A 21,052-nucleotide genomic window follows, 5' to 3' on the forward strand; every position below is an offset into this window, starting at 1 on the left:
TAGTGTTTATAACACTCCAGAAAATGGAGGGGCTTACACATTGGTGAAAATAAGAATTTTTTTAAACTTTTTAGCCAGGTGACTGAAAGTTGTGAAGTCTCAATGGAGAATCTCTTCATCAAGGTTTTTTCCTCTCATCTTTTCTCTCCTGTCCCCTTTACTTTATTGGGGGGGGGGGAGGAGAAGGAGATGTAAAATAAATCCTTAGTTTTTTTATTCCTTCATTTTTTTTTATCATAGTCATAATGTTATTCTGTAGCATGTTAGAATTTATGAAGAATCTGTTGAGGTTGGTAGTGTTAGTATCATTATTTCCTTTTAAAGAAATTAGTACTCAGAAAACTCAAATAACCAATCCACAAAAAGCTAGTAAGCAAATTCATATCTTTGGGCTTCAATGCTATCACCTTCCCAGTCATATCCAGGACTGGAATATATACATTGCTGGTCTTCAAATCTATTTCAAAAACCAGTCAATTACCAGTATTTGGTGATCAAGGTCCAAAAGTCAGAGTAGGAATCCATGCAATACAAAATTAAATGTTACATAAAGAACTTTGCAAACGTGAATCTATTATCCCTCCCCTGCCTACTAATTGTGTAGGTGATTTATCATCTATTCTTGATTAAAAATTAAAACTCTGTCCTGACCCAGCACTTCCAGATTTACATAGTACCCTTTATCCCTTCACACTCAATGCATCCCCTTTAAGCTTTACTAGGACTCTCCCATGTTTGCAGACCAGTCCATTAAGTACAGAGCATTCCCATCGATGAAAATGGAGGATGTATTCAGACCTACTAGAAGCAATCATGAATTTCACCCAACTGAATTTTAGGTGGAGATAGAAGGTTTGGGAGAAGACAGGCTATTGAAAGAGTAAGTACTCAAGATCATTTGAATGAAATGGAATAAATATCAAATAGCAGGAAGGCACTCTGGGCCAAGAATCAGAATAGCTTGACTCCAACATTTACTATCTAACTAGTATATTTATATTGATACATAAACTATCAATAGACAAGTCACTTAAACCCTTTTGTAAGATGAAAGCTAGAGTTTATATATATCGTTTTGCAAATCATGATACTAATATAATCTCATTTGATCCCTAGGAGATGTGTTATTATTCTCCCCATTTTTTATAAAAAGATAAGGAAACTTGAGACATAAAGAAATTAAATAACTGTTCAGGGTCACACAATTAGGGCCCAAGGCTGGTTTTGAAGTCAGGTCTTTCTGCCTCTATTTACTTTCATCAATGTGGCCCAATAATTCTTCCCCCAAAAAAATTTATTTAAAAATAGATTTTTATTTTCAAAAAATATACAAAGATAGTTTTCAACATTCATCCTTGAAAAACCTTGTATTCCAAATTTTTTCTCCCTTCCCCTATCTTAAACATATACGGGGGCAGCTAGGTGGTGCAGTGGATAGAGCACCAGCCCTGAATTCAGGAGGACCCGAGTTCAAATGTGGTCTCAGACACTTAACACTTCCTAGCTGTGTGACCCTGGGCAAGTCACTTAACCCCAGCCTCAGGAAAAACAAAAAACATATGCAATTCTTCTATTCATATTTCCACAATTATCATGCTGCACAAGTAAAATCATATCAAAATGGGAAAAAAATAGAAAGAAAACAAAAGGAAAGCAAATAACAACAAAAAAGGTGAAAATAATATATTCAGTCCCCATAATCCTCTTTTTTGGATACAGATGGCTCTCTCTATCACAAGTCTACCCAATAATTCTTCTAGTACGGTCTTCAAAGTTTATGGGAATGATCAAATGGAGAGATACATGTATAATACTGACATACCTCAAAGTAATACAAAAATACCATCAGGTATTATTATAAAACCACACACACACCCTTACCACTCCAACTGGCCCCCCAGGGCATGGTGGTTCAGGCACAAGAGTGAGAGCCTAGATCTTGGAGATGGGAGGCTTGGGTTTCAGCCTCAGCTGGATATTTCCCATCTTTGTGGCCCTGGGTCAGTCATTTAACCTTGATAAGGCATTGACCCCAGGTCACATAGCCATCAGGGGGCCATGGCTGAAAACAGCGCTCAACCTGTGACACCATGCCATCATTTTACTACCCTGGAAAAATTATTTAATCTCTCTGGCTCAGTTTCCACCTCTAAAGAATGAAGGGGATAGTTGATCTCTAAGATCTTTCTAAATCATGTGGTTCTGAGGGCCTCGGTTTACTTACTTAAATGGCATCTTCTGTTTGGCATCCAAAGCCAGTCCTACACTGTTCCCCTGTTCTATCATTTGTATACACCTTACCCTCCACTAGCTCCCCCCACCCATGCTTTACAAAGCAGTGACAATGGTCCCATCCACCTTCATGCATTTCCCTCTCAATTGTCCTTTCATTGCTTTTCTTTATTAATTTTTCCCAGTTACATGTAAAACAAAAAAATTTTCCCATTATATATGTACATTCATTTTTTTTTATATATTTCCAAATAAATCATGTTAGGAGAAAAAGATCAGAACAAAGAAAAAAAACAGAAGGGAAAAAAAAGTTGACCACAGAATCTCCATAATTCTAGATGTGGATCTCATTTTCCATCTAAACTTTATTGGGATTGCCTTGGATCCCAGATCTGCTGAGAAGAACAAAGTCTACCATAATTAATCATCGTACAATCCTGCTACTGCTGTGTTCAGTATTTTCCTGATTCTGCTTGCTTTATTCACCATCAGTCCATCTAAGTCTCTCCAGGTATCTCTGAAATAATCCTGCTGTTCATTTCTTACAGAGCAATAATATTCCATAATATTCATATACCATAACTTACTCAGCCATTCTCCAACTGATGGGCATCTTTCAATTTCCAATTTCTAGCCACTACAGAAAGGGCTGCCACAAACATTCTTATATATATAGGCCCCTTCCCTTCTTTAGTATTTCTTTGGGATATAAGCCCAATAGTAGGGATTAAAGGATATGGATTAGAGTGTATGCACAGTTCGATAGCATTTTGGGTGTAGACCTTTATGTATTTTTAATGGTGGTCCCCAGACTAAAATGTTCTTCTTCCTCAGTCTCTTGGCTTTTCTGGCTTCCTTCAAGTCTCCACTAAAGTTCCATTTTCCATAAGGGTTTTTCCAAATCTTCCTTAATTTTAGTGCTCTAGCTACCGAAGACAGTAAGGTGATACAATGGGTAGAAAGCTGACCCTGGAGTTAGGAGGAACTGAGTCCAAATCTGACCTCAGACACTCACTAGCTGTGTGACCCTGTGCAAGTTACTTAACCCTTTTTGCCTCAGTTTCCTCATATGTCAAATAAGCTGGAGAGGAAAATGACTAAACAACAAAATATATGTCTTTTTTATGCATAGTTGTTTGCTTCTTGTCTCTCCTGTTGGACTGTATGCTCCTTCTGTTTTTTTTTTTCTTTTTAGTTTTCTTTATTTCTTTTTGACTTTTATTAAAACTCCAGTCCTAAACCCTGTACCTGGCACACACAGTTCATTTTATTGATTAGCTGACAATAGATAGTAACACCTGAGCCACATAATCAAAGGGTTGTTGTAAGGATCATAAATGAGATAATAACTATGTATAAAATACTTTGTAAATTGAAATCCCATTTAAGCATAAACCATTGTTCTTTTTCTTCTTAATAAATAGTTGAGGGTCAGCTCAAGAAAAGGCTCTCTTCAGGCAATGTGACTTAAGTCAGGAGAAACATGAATTCATATCTTGCCTCTTTATTAGCTGTAGAACATAAGCAACATAACCTCTCTGAATCTGTTTCCTCATCTATAAAATGGGGATAATAATGCCTGTTGTATGTGCTGATCTAATGTGAGAATGTATAGAAGATCAAATTCTTTTGTAAATTACGGGAGCTATATAAATATCAGCTATTTTTCTGGAGTACAAAGAGCTTTCTCTTTATAAAGGCTGAATTAACACTTGCCATCTGTTTTTAGGCTGGCTCCAGACTTAGAAAAGGATTGGTCCAGTTTCCTTTGTTTTTGCTAGGGGGCAGGAGACAGGAACTCACGTGGGTAGGTGGAAAGGAGGAAGAGGCCTACCTCCTTTCTCCAGGCTAGCAGACACTGTGGCAGGGTAACTCCTAATACACTTGTAATTGCTGTCCTCAGATGCTAAACGGCATTTTGAAGACTGGAAGGCTCAGAAGTAAAAGCTGTGCCAGCCTGGATTTTTGCTTGGCTCCTTACCCTAGCCTACAGAAAAGACTAAAGAGGCCGGGCACCCTGATTCTTCACCCACCAAGTTTTTCAGAGATTCATATCCACAAGGTTGTTTTTGTAAACAGGAGCCCTGCAGAGAAGAAGGTTAGTCTTCAGTAATTCCCTGGGCTCTAAGGCCAGGATAACAGCAGGTAGTCAGCCCTCAAAGCAAGAACTACTTCCTGATGGCCTATTGGGAGCTGGCCCTGGGCTAAGCACTCAGGAGATTTTGGAGAAATATTAAAAAAAAAAATCAAAACAACCAAAATAGTCACTAATTCTGTGGAGCATTCAGATTTTTATCACAACTTTCTTATGAGGGAGAGAATGCAAATATCATCAATACTATTTTGCAGATAAAGACATCAAGAGAGATAATTCTATGAATTAGTAAAGGTCACAGAATCTCAGAATTGGAAGAGAATGGGAAACTATCTAGATCAACACAGACCTGAACAAACCTCTCTGAAAACACATCCAGCCTGTACTGCAAGTCCATCAATAAGTGGAAGCATTTTTTCCCAATGTATCCCTTTTTACTTTTATTCTAAATGTTAGGAAGTCTTTCCTTCACATAAAGCTAAATCTGTCTCTCTCTGTAAATTTCCACCCATAGTGGGTGCCTTTGGGGTACCAGCAGAACAAGTTTCACTCTTTCAAATGACAGCACTCCAAATACTTGAAGACCATTCTATCCTCCCAACATTTTTCTTCAGCAGACTACTCCTTCCCTAAATTTATCATCAACAATCAATCAATCATCAACATCATCATCATTGCTAATATTTATATAGTACTATAAAAATGTGCAAAGCACTTTACAAACATCTTTTTATTCTCCTGAAATCTTGGAGGTAATTGCTATTATTATAATATCCATTTTACAGATGAAGAAACTGAGGCACTCAAGAGTTAAGTTACTTGGTTAAGGTCCCTCCAGCTAGTAAGTATCTCAACTGGATTTGAATTCAGCTCTTTCTTACTCCAAGTCCAGTGCTCAATCCAATGCACGATATAGTTGCATCATATGCTATAACCATATTTATCATCCCATTTATTCTCTACAGCTTATGAATGTGGCACTAAGAACTGAACGTAATATTGCACTCATGGTCTCACTATGGAAGACTGCAAAGGTACTATCTGTCTAAATTACAGTTCTCAAAGCTATACCTCTTTTAATGCAATCTTTCAGTGGTTTAGTTTTCTTATTTTAAAAAAATAGCTTTTTATTTTCAAAATGTATGCAAAGACACTTTTCAACATTCACTCTTTTTTATTTTTTGCTGAGACATTTGGGATTAAGTGACTTGCCCAGGGTCATACAGCCAGGAAGTGTTAAGTGTCTGAGATCACATTTGAACTCGGGTCCTCCTGAATTCAGAACTGGTGCTCTATCCACTGGGCCACCTAGCTGCCCCTCACAGTCATTTCTTGATATTCACTAATTCCAAACTGAAATGTCCCTTGTTACAAAAACTATGAAGCGAAAACATTTAGAGTGAGCATGTCTGAGAATATATGCAGCTACTCTGTCCTCAGTTCCACTAATTCTTGGCTGCAAGGAAGGAGATTTGTTTTATTACAAACCAGGTGTTTTCTACTGGAGGTTAAGTGGGCATCTAGATTATTGGGAAAATGGCATTTGACACAAAATGAGAGATGAGGCTTCTGGGCTCTGGCAAAATTCTTACCCTCATTTTGCCTTTTGCTAAATTAGACCAGCAGGTCTATTAGTCCTACTAAATCCTAAGATCCTATCTATCTTGCTAAATAGTTCCTGATATTATAGATACATTGTCTCTCCTGAAAAGCTTAATAGGCCTGTCTCCTCTTAGCATATAAAACTGAATCAACATAGACAGAGACTGAAAGCCGTGCATCAATGAGACAACATCTTTCTTTATTGCCACATACTCCTAAATTATAAAGATTCAGCTTTAGAACACTTCTTCCTGCAACATCAGTAATATTAATGCATTCACTCATTCAACAAATATTTTTAAGCACCTGCTATGTCTTAGGGGCTATGGTAATACTAGAGTTGTCACAAGTAGCCCCTACCCTCAAAGAACTTGCATTTTATTGCAGAATATGTTTTCTATCATCTAATAAAGCACTATCTTTTCTGGTTTCCAAATGATAAAGGCCATTGGTATTTGATTAGTTGCAAAGGCATGGGGATTGGTAGTCCTTAAAAAGTTTTTTTTGTACTGACCAAGAAAACCAAATCTTACTTTTCAAAATAGACAGGGAGAGATACTAATTTATTGTTCGTGGAGTTGTGAAATGAGCCAACCATTTTGGAGAGCAATTTGAAACTATGCCCAAAGGGCTATAAAACTGGGCATATCCTTTGACTCAGCTGTGCCATTACTAGGTCTATATTTCAAGGAAATTATAAAAGAGGGGAAAGGACCCACATGTACAAAAATGTTTGTAGCAGTTCTTTTTGTAGCAGCAAAGCATTGGAAAATGAGTAGATGCCCATCAATTGGGGAATGGCTGAACAAATTGTGGTACATGAAAGTAATGGAATATTATTGTTTCATAAAAAATTTGGTTTTCTCTTTGCTGGATTCTTTGCAACTTTCCCTGTCAATTTTTTATTTTTATTAATACACATTATTTTATGAATCATGTTGGGAGAAGAAAATCAAAGCAAAAGGGAAAAACCATGGGAGAGATTAAAAAAAAAAAACAAAAAACAAACAAACATATCCATACATATACACGTTCTACACTCTCACTCACTCTCTTTCTATATAAAGTGATTATGTGTAAAATGTGCAAATACATGTGTGTATATAATCATGGGTCCCCAAGTTAAGAGCCTATTTTAGAGGAAGAGAAACAAATATCCTTGGCTACTTTGATGCCCATATCTGAATCCCTGAGTAGGCCTTTAGTTAGAAGGAAGGCGGAGTAATAGGGCAGGTCACCTAGGAGAGGGTCTCTGATATAGGATAGAAAATAGCATCTTCTAAGAGCTTTACAAATGTTAAATAAGGATTTCCCATCAACTCACCAGGAGGTGAGGACAGTCATTCAATATCATTATCCTCCTTTTACAAATGACAGAAGGAGAGGTTAAATGATTTACCCTGGATCAGAGACAGAGCTGGTACTGGAAAATCAATGGCTTTCTGTCTCATGATCCCTAGTCTGGGCTCTATGGCCATCTCCAAGAAAGAAGGAGGCACCTCCCTCATTTTCTCAGTCAAAGAGACATCTCCATGGTAACCAAATCAGCCAGGGTCCCGGAGCTTCACTCCTGTTTCACTCCTAGTGACAATATCTCCGTAGCAACCTAATATAATGTCAAAAGGCAAATGATTATGAACCCATATGGGGAATGAGTAGCTTGAGCATATGAATTGTCAGGAGACCCTTTGTTTCTATAGAAACTGTCTCAAAAAAAAGAAGATAAAGGCAACATAAATATTGTCATAATAAATCTGATATATGATCCAATAAGGCCTGAGATTTTAATAGTGGAATTCAAGGATTGTCTGTAGGAGGAAAGGCAAGACTGTCTTTAGAATCCAAATGTTCGTGAGTTGGAAAGGACTTCAGAGGTCACTTAACCTAACCCTCACCCAAAATATGAACGCTTGTGAATTCAGGATAAATTGTTCATGCATTTGTGAGAAAACTTCTAGAGATAGGGAATTCATCAAGTCAGCCCATTCTATTTGGGCTCTGATTATTACAAAGTTCATAAAGCTAAAATTCATAATAGGATTTCTTGATAGTAGGCCATGGTATGATTTTCCAAAACTTGCCTAGCCTTTCAGATTTAGAGGAACCTGCTATGTGGGACTTAAGTAATAAGTCCTACTCCTTATCCTGACATTCAAAAGTCTTTAAAAATCTAACTCTCCTATAGAGACCCCAAACTCAGTATGACGAAAATCAATTTCCTTATACCCCCTCTTCCAAATTTTCCTATTTCTTTCTACTGAAAGTACCAACTACTAATACCTCCCAGCACCCAGATTCATAACCTATATATTATCAACTCACTCTCCAATCTACCTACTTGTGTAATATATGACTGTTTTTGATACTGCTTTTCACAATATGTCTGGATTGCATTTGGAAAACTGTGTATTTTAGAGATCCCAAGTTATCTTTTCTGACTTGTAAACATTAGTGTTTTCATGATACTATATGATTGCAAATCAGGGAACAATGCAATCTCTGAAAACTAAAGACCACATATCACTCAAAGGTCCACAGGGAGATGGGAGATGATGGATCTCTATTTTACATGCAAGAAATGATATAAAAATAGCCAGAAAATATGATTGTAAAGGAAGGTACTTGAAATGAACAATAACCAATGTATAGCCAAAGTCCTGTATGGGTATCCATGAGAAAGCAGGGCACTGGATAGATCTTCTATGAATGATATGGGACTCAAGAATAAATAAACTTAATTAGGTTATGATCTAGACTATTGCAGGGAGAATCTAACTTGATGAGATCATAGAACTCTGGAAATACTAAAGAATGAGTGATTACATCCTTTTTCCCCACTACTCTGAAGCCACAGTTCTTTCAGTGCAGGATTTTGTCATTAGAGTGACGGGAGGTCATGGTCTTCCTTCTTGATATCATTTCCCAAACATCCAAGTTTTCCTCAGGGATCTATAGTTCTATAGTCTATAAATGTATATAAACCCCTACAAAGCCTCTCTAAACCTCCCTTTACATATAAAAACAAACCAAAAAACCCCTTCCTAATGTAGGTAGTACATGTGTATGTAACCCTTTCAAAAGCACATAGTACATGCACATGTTACCCTTCCACAATGTACATGCACATGTGAGCCTTCCTAATGCACAAAGTACATACACATGTGAATCTTCCTAACGTATGTAGTACATGAGCACATAATTCTTCCACAATGTACATGTCTGACATGTTATACCCTATCCAAAAACCTCCCTAATAAAATGTTAAAGGGATGAATTTGGATTTTATTCCAGAGACACTAGGCAACCCCTGAAACGGGTCAGATCCTGGCCTTGTAATGATATGGATATTCAGGAAGGAGGGCAAGAGCAGCCCTGACAACTGCTCAGGGGAGCTGTCTTCACCCTCCCAACCGGAAGAATCTTAGAATTCTCAGGATAATGGTAGATTAAGCTAGGTTTGTGTCTCCGTGCAGAGTCAGTCCTTTGAGAAGTGGTCATAATGCAGAGAATATAGAATGGCAGAGCTGGTCGGAAAATTAGAATGCAGAAGACAATATTATAGCTACAAGGGACCTTGGGACAAGAATATACAATCTCAGGACTAGAAGGAACCTTACTTAGAACATGGAATGTCGGTGTTGGAAAAGGACTGTAAGATAGTAAATGTCAAGTGCCTGAGCAAGAAAGAATCTTGCTTAGAAAACTGAACACAGATGACCACCTCAATGAGACTTCAGAGTCTATCTGGTCCACCTTCTTCTGATGTTTGTGGTAAAGTAAGGCATCTGAGGCTGACAGAGAAAATAAGTGGACCAAGATCCAATAGAGAACTTCTGGTAAAATTTGGACCAAACACAGATTTGCTGATTCCCAGAATTCTAATATAGTGGAAATGACACTGAATTTGGAACTAGAGAAATTGGTTTGAATTCCATTCTTTCTGTTTATGAACTATCAGATGTCAGTCAAATTACTTTGTCTCTCTAGGCATGCATTTCCATATCTGTGAAATGAAGAGGCTGAATTCCATGATTTATAAGTTTCCTTTTTACTTTAAAATCATGAGACCTTAACTTAAGATTTGAACATGATTAGTAAGATATTGCCACCATAGCTCAAACTTGAATTATGCTCATCACTGTCTCTGCATACAATTCATTGTTTCTTAGTGGGCAAGTGTAAGGATTAAGTATATGTCCCACAGCAGATGTCCTTGGGGTGTCTCCTATGACAGGAATACAGAATTCTTGAGAATGGTGCCCATTCTCAACATAGTTCCAGTTCCCAATGCATCCCAACTTCAGGAAAGAAAGGAGGCAGCCATGTCCTTGTATCCTCCAAAGCATGGAGCTGCGCCAGGCTGAGTGACCTTGTGGCATCGTCAGTCAATGCCAGCTGCTCCCCTGGGCAGCGGGCAGGGCTGTCCCTTCCCCTCTCCACTGATTATATCTAACTGAGATCATCGTAAAGCAGCAGGAGCTTTTTGGCTCAAGTAAGATGCCAGAAACAGAAGCTTATTTTGCATCAAATTTCTACTTCACAAGACCCACAGAAAAACTGACAACAAAGAACACAAGGGTACAGAGAAGTGAGACTGAGGATTCTGTGAACCATTTCCCTGTTTTCACTCTGCCTCTAGATGGACTCTTAATGATCACTGCTACCATAATGAGGTAGAGGGGACCATCTAAATGTTCCTTACATAGACCAGTTGCTCAGTTCCCTACCACTGCCCTGCAGATTCCAGTCTTTTTAAAAGCCTGTGCTTCTTGGTGACCCTTGGTTTTGTATCCTTGACTTACTAACTGTTTTCTCTTGGACAAGTCACTTAAACTTAATGGTCCTCAGTTTTCTGAACGGTAAAATATATAATAATAATAATGCTTACACTATACATTTCACAGGGTTACTGTAAGCAAAATCTTTTGCAAATTTTAAAGGTTCTAGGATGACTCTCAATAAGCATTTATTAAACAATGACTTCTGAACTCTTCTAAATGTGGGGAATACGAAGTCTAAAAAAAAAAATGGTCCCTGAATTCAGAGAGCTTAAATTTTATTAGGAAAAAACAAAACATACACATATAAATAGACATAAAATAAATACCCTACAATCTCTTCAGGAAATAGAGGAAGAAGGTATCCATTCTTTCATGAGTCATTACTATAATCCCTTTAGGGGTGAGGAAGTCAAAGATCTGAACTAGATTTGAGCTATTTCTAGGATTTTAGTGGAGGGCATTTTTTCCTGAAAAGTTTAAGTACTGAAAAGTTTCCTTGCTTTCAGGTAAGCCTAGAAGGGACTTTACACTGAAGAGACAAATGTTTCTTTTCTTTTCTTTCTTTTCTCTTTTTTTTTTTTTTTTTTTTTTTTTTTGCTGATGCAATTCCAGTTAAGTGACTTGCCCAAGGTCATACAGCTAGGAAGTGTTAAGTGTCTGAGATCAGATTTGAACTCAGGTCTTACTGACTTTAGGGGTGGTGTTCTATCTACTGCACCACTTAGCTGCCCTGAAACTAATGATTCTTAATAATTTCACTTATAATATTCTATATTTCCCTAATCCAAAACTAGGAATGCCACAATTGAAAGGAACTTTGAAGATCAGTCTTCTCAATCCTCATCCTTCTAGACCTTTCTGAGATCTCTGACACTGGCAATCCCTTCTCCTTAATTATTCTTTACTCTTGGTTTCTGTGATGATTTTCTCTTCTGGTTCTTTTTCTATTTGTGGGACTACTTCCTTTTACTAGATCTTCATCCAGGCAGCTCATTAATATCATTTACTGGAATAATTATTTGTGATAAAGGGAATGCACACATCATTGAAACCATAAATACTTGAAATATTAAAGCAATAATCACAATACATGCTTTTGTTCTCTGAAAGTGCTTCTAATCAATGATCACTAGAATCTCAGAAGTAGAAAGGAGGGCTTAGAAGTGTAGTATAAATCCCTAAATGGGGATTTCTTTCTCTAGCCTATACTTGAAGACCATCAATAAAGGTGAATTCCTGGCTAGAACAGGTAGTATTTTTCATTTTATAGGTGGATTCTAGTGTAATTTTATAGCCATAAATATGGTGACTTGTCTTAGTTCATAAAGTTTCTGAAGAGGCAGACTTCCCAATTCCTAGCCCAAGTCTCTTTCCTCTAGACCACATATTTCAAAAACTCATAGATTTCAGGAAATATCAAGACTGCAAACTATTAGGGTTCATAGCAAAATTCTAGCTAAGTCAGTTCAGGAGTTTGTCAAAACATGCTGGAAAACCTGTAAGAATTCTAATCACCTTTAATTAATAAACCTTTTTTATCTAAAGGAACTTAGAACACAATAGATTCTGAATGTCCCAATGAAGATAATGACTTCATTTCTAGGAAAAGAGACACTGAGTCATAAAGTGATTCACAATGCAAGGAGAAATATCCACTGGTTAAATTGTCCTATAGTACAAGGGTTGAAGGCAAGAATCAAAAGTAGGTACAGCAGAAGATTGAGGCAAGGAGGAGTAAGACAGCCTGGTCATATTAGAGAGAGGATGGGAGATCTATAGATAGAAGCAGACAAAGGCATAGATGAGGCCATAATCTAATCCACAAGAATTGTAAAAACTCCTGAGTTCATCCTTACCTAGCCGGTACATTGCTGTTGCATTATTTATTAGACACCCTTTGTTTATACTCCAGCATCCAATCAGGCCAGTCTGGAGACTAGGCAATTAATCCACAAATATTTATTAAATACTTATTATGTGCCAGGCAGTGTGCAGCACTGGAGATACAAAGAAAGGAAAAAATAAACCTTCAGGGAGCTCACAATCTAATGGGAAGACAATATATAATTAAGTAGCACTTATAAGATCTGTATAAATGTATGAATGTACATTTGGAATGTAGCTATAAAGGGGAATTCCCTAGCAGCTGGGGGAACTAGGAAAGACTTTCTAGAAGAGTTGGCATTTGAGTCAGGGATTCTAAGGTGCATTCTAGGCATGGGGGACAGCCAGCACAAAGCACAGAAACAAGAGATGGAGTGTCAAGTTTGAAGAATGGCAATTAGGCCAGAGAGCATGGAGGGGAATCAAATATAAAAAGGTAAGGAGGAGCCAGGTTGTGAAAAGCTTTAAATGCTCAACAAAGGACTTTCTATTTGTTCCTGGAGGATCTGGACAGCTCCCGATTGGCTCTTTCCTTTACACTGAGCATATACTAAATCAGTATGAAAGAAACCCAGAGGACTACATCATAGGCTAACCTGTTATTCCTTTATCTTTTGTTTCATTATCATTAACATTATAATCTGTTAAGTTCCCTAAAAGCTTAAATTGTGTCTTTTTTCATTAAATCCAAACAAAGCATTATAGTAGGTATAGTAGATGAGATATATACTCTTTGTGCCAGGTTCAGTGCTAAACATTAAGGATACAAATAAGACTTAAGAAAGACAGTTCTTGACCTCAAGGAGTTTATAATCTAAAGTGGGAAGACACAAAAGGGTATGGTGGAGGGTGTCAGTCTACTGTTTTTTAAAGTAAGATTCCAGGAACATTTCTCTTTATTAACAAGAAAAAAAAAACATCATCTACTTGAGACAAATTCTCAATTGTTCAAACAATGTTTTTTCTTCTCCCATAGTTTTTCCTTTTTGTTTTGATTTTTCTCTCTCAACATGATTTACAAAGCAATGTGTATTTTTAAAAATAAGTAAATAAAAATTTTTAAGTGATGGAGATAGAAGGGTCTAAGATAATATATTATTACTCATATTAAATTTGACTCACATTCAGTTAAAAAAAAAAGAAAAAGACATATTTCAGTCAAATTTTGAGTCTTAATTTACTGATCCATTTCCAAGCCCTTCCCTCCAACCTTTCTTCCAGATTTCCTTTCCCAACCCTCCTTTGGACTTGTTCTTTCCATACTGGACTCTGGGTCATCCCTGCCTTGTATTCCAGGGTCAAGAGACTTGCTTTGGAGCACACAACTTTTTTTTTTTTTTCCTCAATGACTTTTTATTATTATTATTATAGCTTTTTATTTACAAGATATATGTATGGGTAATTTTACAGCACTGACAATTTCTTTTTTATTTTATTTTATTTTTTTATTCATTTTTCCAAATTATCCCCTCCCTCCCTCCACTCCCTCCCCCCGGTTGGCAGGTAATCCCATACATTTTACATGGAGCACACAACTTATAAGTGATAGAGCAAGAAGTTATCCAGAAAGTTTCTGTGATTCTGAAGGCTTTAGGCAGAACATTTCCAAAAACAAAGAGCTGCTTCAAAGATCCCTTTTCCTTTTCTACAGCACTCATTGTCTAAACTCTATTTTAGGCAAGTTTGTACTTGATCTTCTACTATCTTATCTCCTTCCTAATGACTGTTTCTTCAGTGTGTCTGTCTTACCAGTTTAACTTCATTTTAAGACCCTTGTAGGCAGGAGCTATAATAAGTATCACATATCTCCCCTTTTTCTCTTCTCCTTCCCCAAACTTAAATATAGTTCTAGAAACATAGCAAATGTTCATCAAAATATACTGTATTGAATTCAATTTGCTACTCAGTGTATTTTCTAGCTTCTCACTCTGTAGGCGGACACCAATCAATACCACTTCATTAGAGAAAAAACAGCCCAAAGGGAGATCTATCCCATGATAGTCTGCCCTTGTTTTAATGGATGCAGAGCAAGACTTGTGTTAAGTGATGCAGAACAAAAAAAAGGAGCAAAATCAAGAGACTAACATAAACAACTTTAATAAAACAAGTAAAAACACTAAAAAGCAGCAAAATTCAATTAATTGCAATGAATAATCTCAGTTCTAAAGAACAGAGTGGGGCCTCCCTGAAATCTCTACTCCTTTCAGGAGAGCAATTTGCTCCAAATTACAGAGAGGCAATAGAAGGAATACTTGGGCATCAAAGGACCTGTGTTCAGATCTTGCTTACGATACTTATTACTTGTGTGACCTGTAGCAAGTCATGTAATTTCCGTTAAGTTATAGTTTCTTCATGTATAAAATGACAGGATTTGAAGATATGGATCCTGAGATCCCTTCCTGGTGTATATCTCTAAACCATATGAAGGGAAGAGGGGAAAAAAAGGAAGAAAATAGCATTGGAAGCAAGGTCTCTGGATTATAAGTCCTACACTCATAAACAGATCTATAGATTCAGAGAATTCAATCTAGAAGGGATCCCCTAGAAATGTTCAGTGAATTGACTGAAGTCATACAAGTAATGTGGAGAACTGGAACCCAGATCTTCAGATTCCAATCCCAGTGTTCTTTCTACAGCACTGCAATATAATCCCCACATCATAAGGACTTTCTAAATTAAACTGAGCAGAGACTGGCATCTCCAACTAACATGGGGAGGAAGTGAAAGAGGACTAAAAATGTCACTGTGACTTCCCCATACTGTTGTGCACCCCAGCTCTTTTCCTGAATCTATCAGCTTCATGTGGACCATCCAGCACTTCTACCCTCTCCCCACCAGGCTCACCTCGCGAGGTTTGTCCATCTCATGCTGGAGCACTTGCTTGGCCAGCTCTGCCTCGATCAACCTCTGTCGGAGATCTTCATTCTCCTCTTCCAGTCGGATTCTCTTCTTTTCCACAGCCTCCAACTCATTATGAAGACGCACAGAGATGTCTTTGGAAACCTGCAAAAGGCTAGGGGTGAGTGATCTGGGGGGGGGGGGGGGACTAAAGCTTCAGGCCACCCTCTAGGCCCCTCAGGTATAGATGAGTACTGGCTTCCTCTTTATATCTATGATTTCATCACATTTTCTTGGGTCAGAGGGTCATAGGTTTTAAAGAGGGAAGGATGTTGGATTAGATGGAGAAACTGAAACTGAAGCCCAGAAACAAGATTTATTTAGGGTCATATCACACATGTAGTTAGTATCAGACTTCTAAAGGAAACACTTTAAGAATCATTGTGGGGGGAAAAAATTGTTATGCCCTATACGTCAAAGAGGTCAATGATTAAAAGAAAGGTCTTATATAAACCAACATTTAATTAGCAGCATTTTTGGCAGCAGAGAACCAGAAACAAAGTAGCTGCCCATCAACAGGGGAATGGCTAAACAAAATATGGAATAATTTTGAATATAAATATAATGGATTAACTATATGAAGTTATAAGAAAGAAATATGAAGAATCCTCAATGGTAGAGGAAAACTTATATGAACTGATGCAAAGTGAAGAAAGCAGGATCAGGAATACAACTCAATACAATGACCTCAACAATATTAATATAAAGAAAAACAATGATAAAGAAAAACCAATTCTGAGTACTTTTGTGGTAATTATGCTAACATTCATAGCATATTACTCATAATTCTATGTTAATTATGGCTTACAAAGCACTTTCTCCCCATTATGTTGTGAAGCAGGCAATGGAAGGATTACTATCCACACTTCACAGAAGACACAATCCTCAGAAATTGAAGTACCTTACCTAGTATCATATAGCATGGGCGGCATCAGGTTTGGAGTTAGGAATATTTGAATGTAACCTCAGATACTATTAGCTGTGTGACATGTAAGCTCTGTTTGCCTCTATTTCCACATCTATAAAATGGGGGAAATAGCAGCACCGATCTCTCAGGGTAGTGGTGAAGATTAAGTAACATAATAATTAGAAGTCTGGTACCTGCTACTCAGTAAGCACTTAATGAATGTTGACTGTCTGTGAGCCTGCTCTTACTCAAGTGACTTAATTTTCGAGAGTGAAACCTGCTCAATCCCTATCTTGTTTTACAAGCCAGCCCTCTGAGGTTATGAGTCTTAATATAAACTTTAAAATCTGATCAACATCTAGCTGCAGAGCACCAGCAAAGTTCCTGATGAATGGCATTAGGTTTTAGGGGAAGGGCGCTGGCCCTGCTCCAAACTATGTCTCTTGCTTCCCAATTTGGTTCTCTTTTCTAATGTTCCTCCCCTCTCCCCCCAGCTTCCCTGCACTCCTAAACTCTGCACAATGAAGGAATCAAACTACACCACACCTCTTAAGTCTATTTCCCTGGACCCCTCAGTATCAGGGCTTTCCCTCTGAAATCATCTCCAGTTTATCCTGGAGAGAACTATTTTAGAACAGAGTTGTTTGAATATTGTCTCCTCCATCAGACTAGGATTTCTTTGAGGGCAGTCATGGTTTTTGCCTTTCCCTGTATCTTACACATTTAGTGCAATGTCTGGCACATAGTAGGTACTTAATATAGCCTTTTTCTCTTGACCTGACTGAGACAGCTTAGAACAACAAAAAAGTCCTTTAGACTGGAGAAGCAAGAAGCTGGTTTAGACTTTGGGCAAGATCTCACTCTGTACATTTGCAGAAAAAGAGGGGGTTGGATTAGATGCTCATGGTAGTCCCTAAAATTAGATGTTTCTGTGACAGAGGAAGCCTCTCTTTTCTAATTAAGTACATATTACTATTCTTCACAAATTCCATGGACCTGCTAACCTGGCCCTCTTACTGTTCCTCACACATGACATCCCATCTCCTATCCCCACACTTGCCATAAACTGTTCTCCACCCTTGGAATAAGTTATTTCTTCACTTCCCAGAATCCTTAGCTTCTTTCAAATTTCAGTTCATTTTTCAAATTTCAGTACTTCCTACAAGAAGCCTTTTCAGGTTGTTCCAGTTGCAGGTGCTCTTCCCTTGAAATTACCTTGTAATTATTTTGTCAACATTTTCTGTTTAATTATATATATACACACACACAAATATATTGTTGTTCATTCACTTAGAATGTAAGCTTCACGAGGGTAGGGACTCTTTTATTTATTTCTTTGTATCTCTCGTGCACAGTACATGCTTGTTGATTGACTGATTAATGACTGACTATAAAGCAACAACCCTGATTTTTGAGAATGGCAGTGCAGTGGAAAAAGCCCTGTTCTTGAGACTTTAGCTGTGACATGGTCATTTCACCTCTGAAGTTCTGCTTTACCATCTATACCTTCCCTACCTACTTCCAGTGTAGTGAGGAAAGTGTACTTTAAAGATCATGAAGAGCTACAGAAAAGGAAACTATTTTCATGATTATAGTTATGAAGAGCTGATTCTTTGAACTCAAAGCTAATTCTAGAGGCAAGATAAATTATATTCAATTATTGTTTCTTTCTTTCAGAGGTAGCTGGGTGATTCAGTGGATGGAATGCTAAACCTGAAGTTAAGAAGTCCTGAATTCAAAGCCAGCCTCTGATACTACCAGTTGTAGGACCCTGGACAGTCACTTAAACTTGGTCTGCCTCAGTTTTCTTAACTTTATTATAGCACCTACCTGATAAGGCTGTTGTGAGGATCAGACGGTAAAGTGCTAAAATAGTGCCTGGTCCATAAGTGGGCATTTAGTAAATGCTTGATGATTATCATGTAATAATGTGAACCGTAATTTTCTATGTCTGTATTACTTATCCTTCTGTTAGATTATGTGTTCTATTAGGGCAATACCCAGCTCTGACCTAAAGTTTATATTTAACCTTTGTATTTCCCCTGGCACCATCATAGTATTTTGCATATGGAAAGCCCTTAATAGATGTGCAGTGAGCCAAACTGAACACTAGATTTTTCAAGACAAAAATGTTTTTACTCATCACGAGCCCTTCTGAGATGTGGGTGGCCTTGGCTGCTGTGGGTGGCTGGTGAGTGGCAGAGGCCTGAGGGCCTGTGAAGAAAAGCTGGCAAGATAAGTCAGCCTAAATCTCACTGGAAGCTTCCTTAAAAAAACACCCTGATAAATCACATCCCTCTTTCTGGAAATCCTTCCACCATCCCCAAGGAGCTTCCCAAGCCAGCCCTCAGATTTCCCTTGAAACAAGACCACATGGACCAACGCTTCATTCCTGGGAAGTGATGCTTCTCCCACGCCCTGCACAGGGATAGGGGCCATCAGAAGACATGTAGCAGGAATGTGAATGAGGTCATGGTTTTCTAAGCCCTGAAGGAGGAAGAGTAAAGCAGCTGCCACCCACTAGGGGATTAACCAATTAAAATCCAAACAGGCAAATCTCTAGATTAGGGACTATTCTGACTTCCTAAACCCCCTCCACCCCCCTCCACCCCACCCCACCCCCGGTCACTGTGCATGCCCCACACATGCCAGAGCTGTCACCCTGTGTGACCCAATCCTCCATTTTTCCACTCACTTCATTTACCAAACTCATATCTGGGAAATATGGCTGCTGGGAAGCAAAAATAAGGGACTTAACAGAGAAGTACTATATTTCACAAAGTTTACAGAATTGCTTGGGGACTTTGGGGAGTCCCCAAGGATCTTCCTATTTCTACTCTCCCAATTCCAGTTCAGCCTTTATACAACAGCTGAAGCATCTTCCTTACTCATAGTTCCAGTCATTTTGTTGCTGTGCTCAAAAATCTTCAATGGTTATTGCCCATAGAATAAAATTAGCAGTGAGAACCCTTCACAATTTGGTGCTACTCAGTCTCTCTACCCTTATTTTCTACCTTCATTATCCTACCCTAGTCTAGGATAACGTTGACCCTTAAATCACATTTGAGTTCTTTTGCCACCCTGACTTTTTTTACATTGCCCCTTTTCCATGGAAAATGCTTCCTGTCAATTTCACTACTATGTTGTGAAATTTAATATATATATATATATTTCAAAACAAATTGCACATAAAAAAAATCATGGTTTACTTATCCAATCTTTTTTTGTTCTATGTTGAAATGTTTGTGTTTAGGGATGATGTTAAGTTTATAATTTTTTTAAAGTGTGCTTATTTGTCTGTTTTTTTCCCCTTGTTGAATTCCTACCTATTCTTAAAATTCATCTCAAATGTGATCTGTAGGAAGCCTAGCCACTTGGCCCTCTTAATGTTCTTTTCCTCTGCACAAAGCAAAGGGAGAATGCAAGAGGACCTACTCATGCCTAGGTTCAGAGAGATTGGGAAGATACTTTAACCCAAAGTTTTATACCACCTTCCCACCCTCTACCCCCAATCTCAACAGTCCATATTTAGAGGAACAGAGGCAAGAAGTGCCCAGGTAGAGAGAAATACTCTAATCCAAGATTCAACAATCTCTTTAGCAATAAATGCTATTTCCCCAAGCATAAGTAATACTGATTGAATTCAATAATTGGGCAAAATGGGAACAAGAGGAGATAGAGACAGAGGGAAAAGGAGAGGAGAAGAGAGGGAAGGGGAAGAGAAGAGAAGGGAAGAGAAAAGAGGGGTAGAAAAGACAGAAGAGGAGAAGGGAGGAGAGAGAAGAGGAGAGGTTCCTTCACACTTATTTTTAAGAAAGTCTGCCTTTATAGATGCCCATCTTAAAATTAAATAGATATAACTAGAATCCAACATACTGGTAGGTTAGAATGCCCACTATATTTCAAATATGACATCTTTTACTTTATCCTTGACAGGAAAACACCTCCCATAAACAATTGAGACAGATCTTCTTCACCCTGAAAACGTGTCTTAATTCCCATTCTCTGCTCAACCCATCCTCTTCTTCCTCCTCCTCCTCCTCTTCTCTCTCTCCTTTCTCTATCTGTGTGTCTGTATGATTGTCTCTTTCTGTGTATCTCTCCCCTCATGTCCTAAACATTTATTGTCATTTGCTACTTAATCTTGTACTGTTAACTAACTTTTTGTGGGTAAATATCTAATTTCCTCAAGTAGGTTATAAAGCTTTTAAAAGCAAAGATCAGGCCAGGTCTTAACTTTTTCAGTATCCTTCATAGCAAGTAGCACACAGAGGAATACTTCTTTAAAGAACATAAAATAGTCAAATGATGGATTGATTAATAATATCTGTAATACCTAGCACATCAGATGTACAACCTAGAATAATGTATTTAAAGGCATATAATAAAGGGAATGGAAGGACAGAGATAATTGAAGAGGAAGAGGCACTCTGGAATTATTAAGCAACATTCAGCCTGGGCTCAATGGAAACTAGGCAAAGAAAACAGTACCCAATCCAAATCTGATCTCCCAGGCCAGGTCCTTAAACTCCCAGGACAAACTCTCAAAGTGTGACTCAGAATAAATGACATTGACAAGAATGAAAGAGATGTCCTTACCAAAATGAGGCTAGGCACATTTCCAATAGAACAGGACACTAGGCAGAGTCCTGG

The 21,052-nt window shown here is 37.9% G+C and overlaps 1 protein-coding gene across 2 annotated transcripts in view; it reads right to left on the reverse strand.

The window, feature by feature from the left end:
• MTCL2 (microtubule crosslinking factor 2) overlaps positions 1 to 21,052 on the reverse strand; it is a 123,964-nt gene that overhangs the window by 63,737 nt on the left and 39,175 nt on the right. For both annotated transcript variants that reach the window (XM_074292596.1, XM_074292595.1), the window contains exon 3: positions 15,439 to 15,597. In XM_074292596.1, the coding sequence (XP_074148697.1) occupies positions 15,439 to 15,597 (159 nt within the window). The remainder of the gene's footprint in view (positions 1 to 15,438; positions 15,598 to 21,052) is intronic.

The sequence above is a fragment of the Sminthopsis crassicaudata genome, chromosome 2 (genome assembly GCF_048593235.1).
Source record: "Sminthopsis crassicaudata isolate SCR6 chromosome 2, ASM4859323v1, whole genome shotgun sequence".
Classification (NCBI taxonomy): Eukaryota; Metazoa; Chordata; class Mammalia; order Dasyuromorphia; family Dasyuridae; genus Sminthopsis; species Sminthopsis crassicaudata.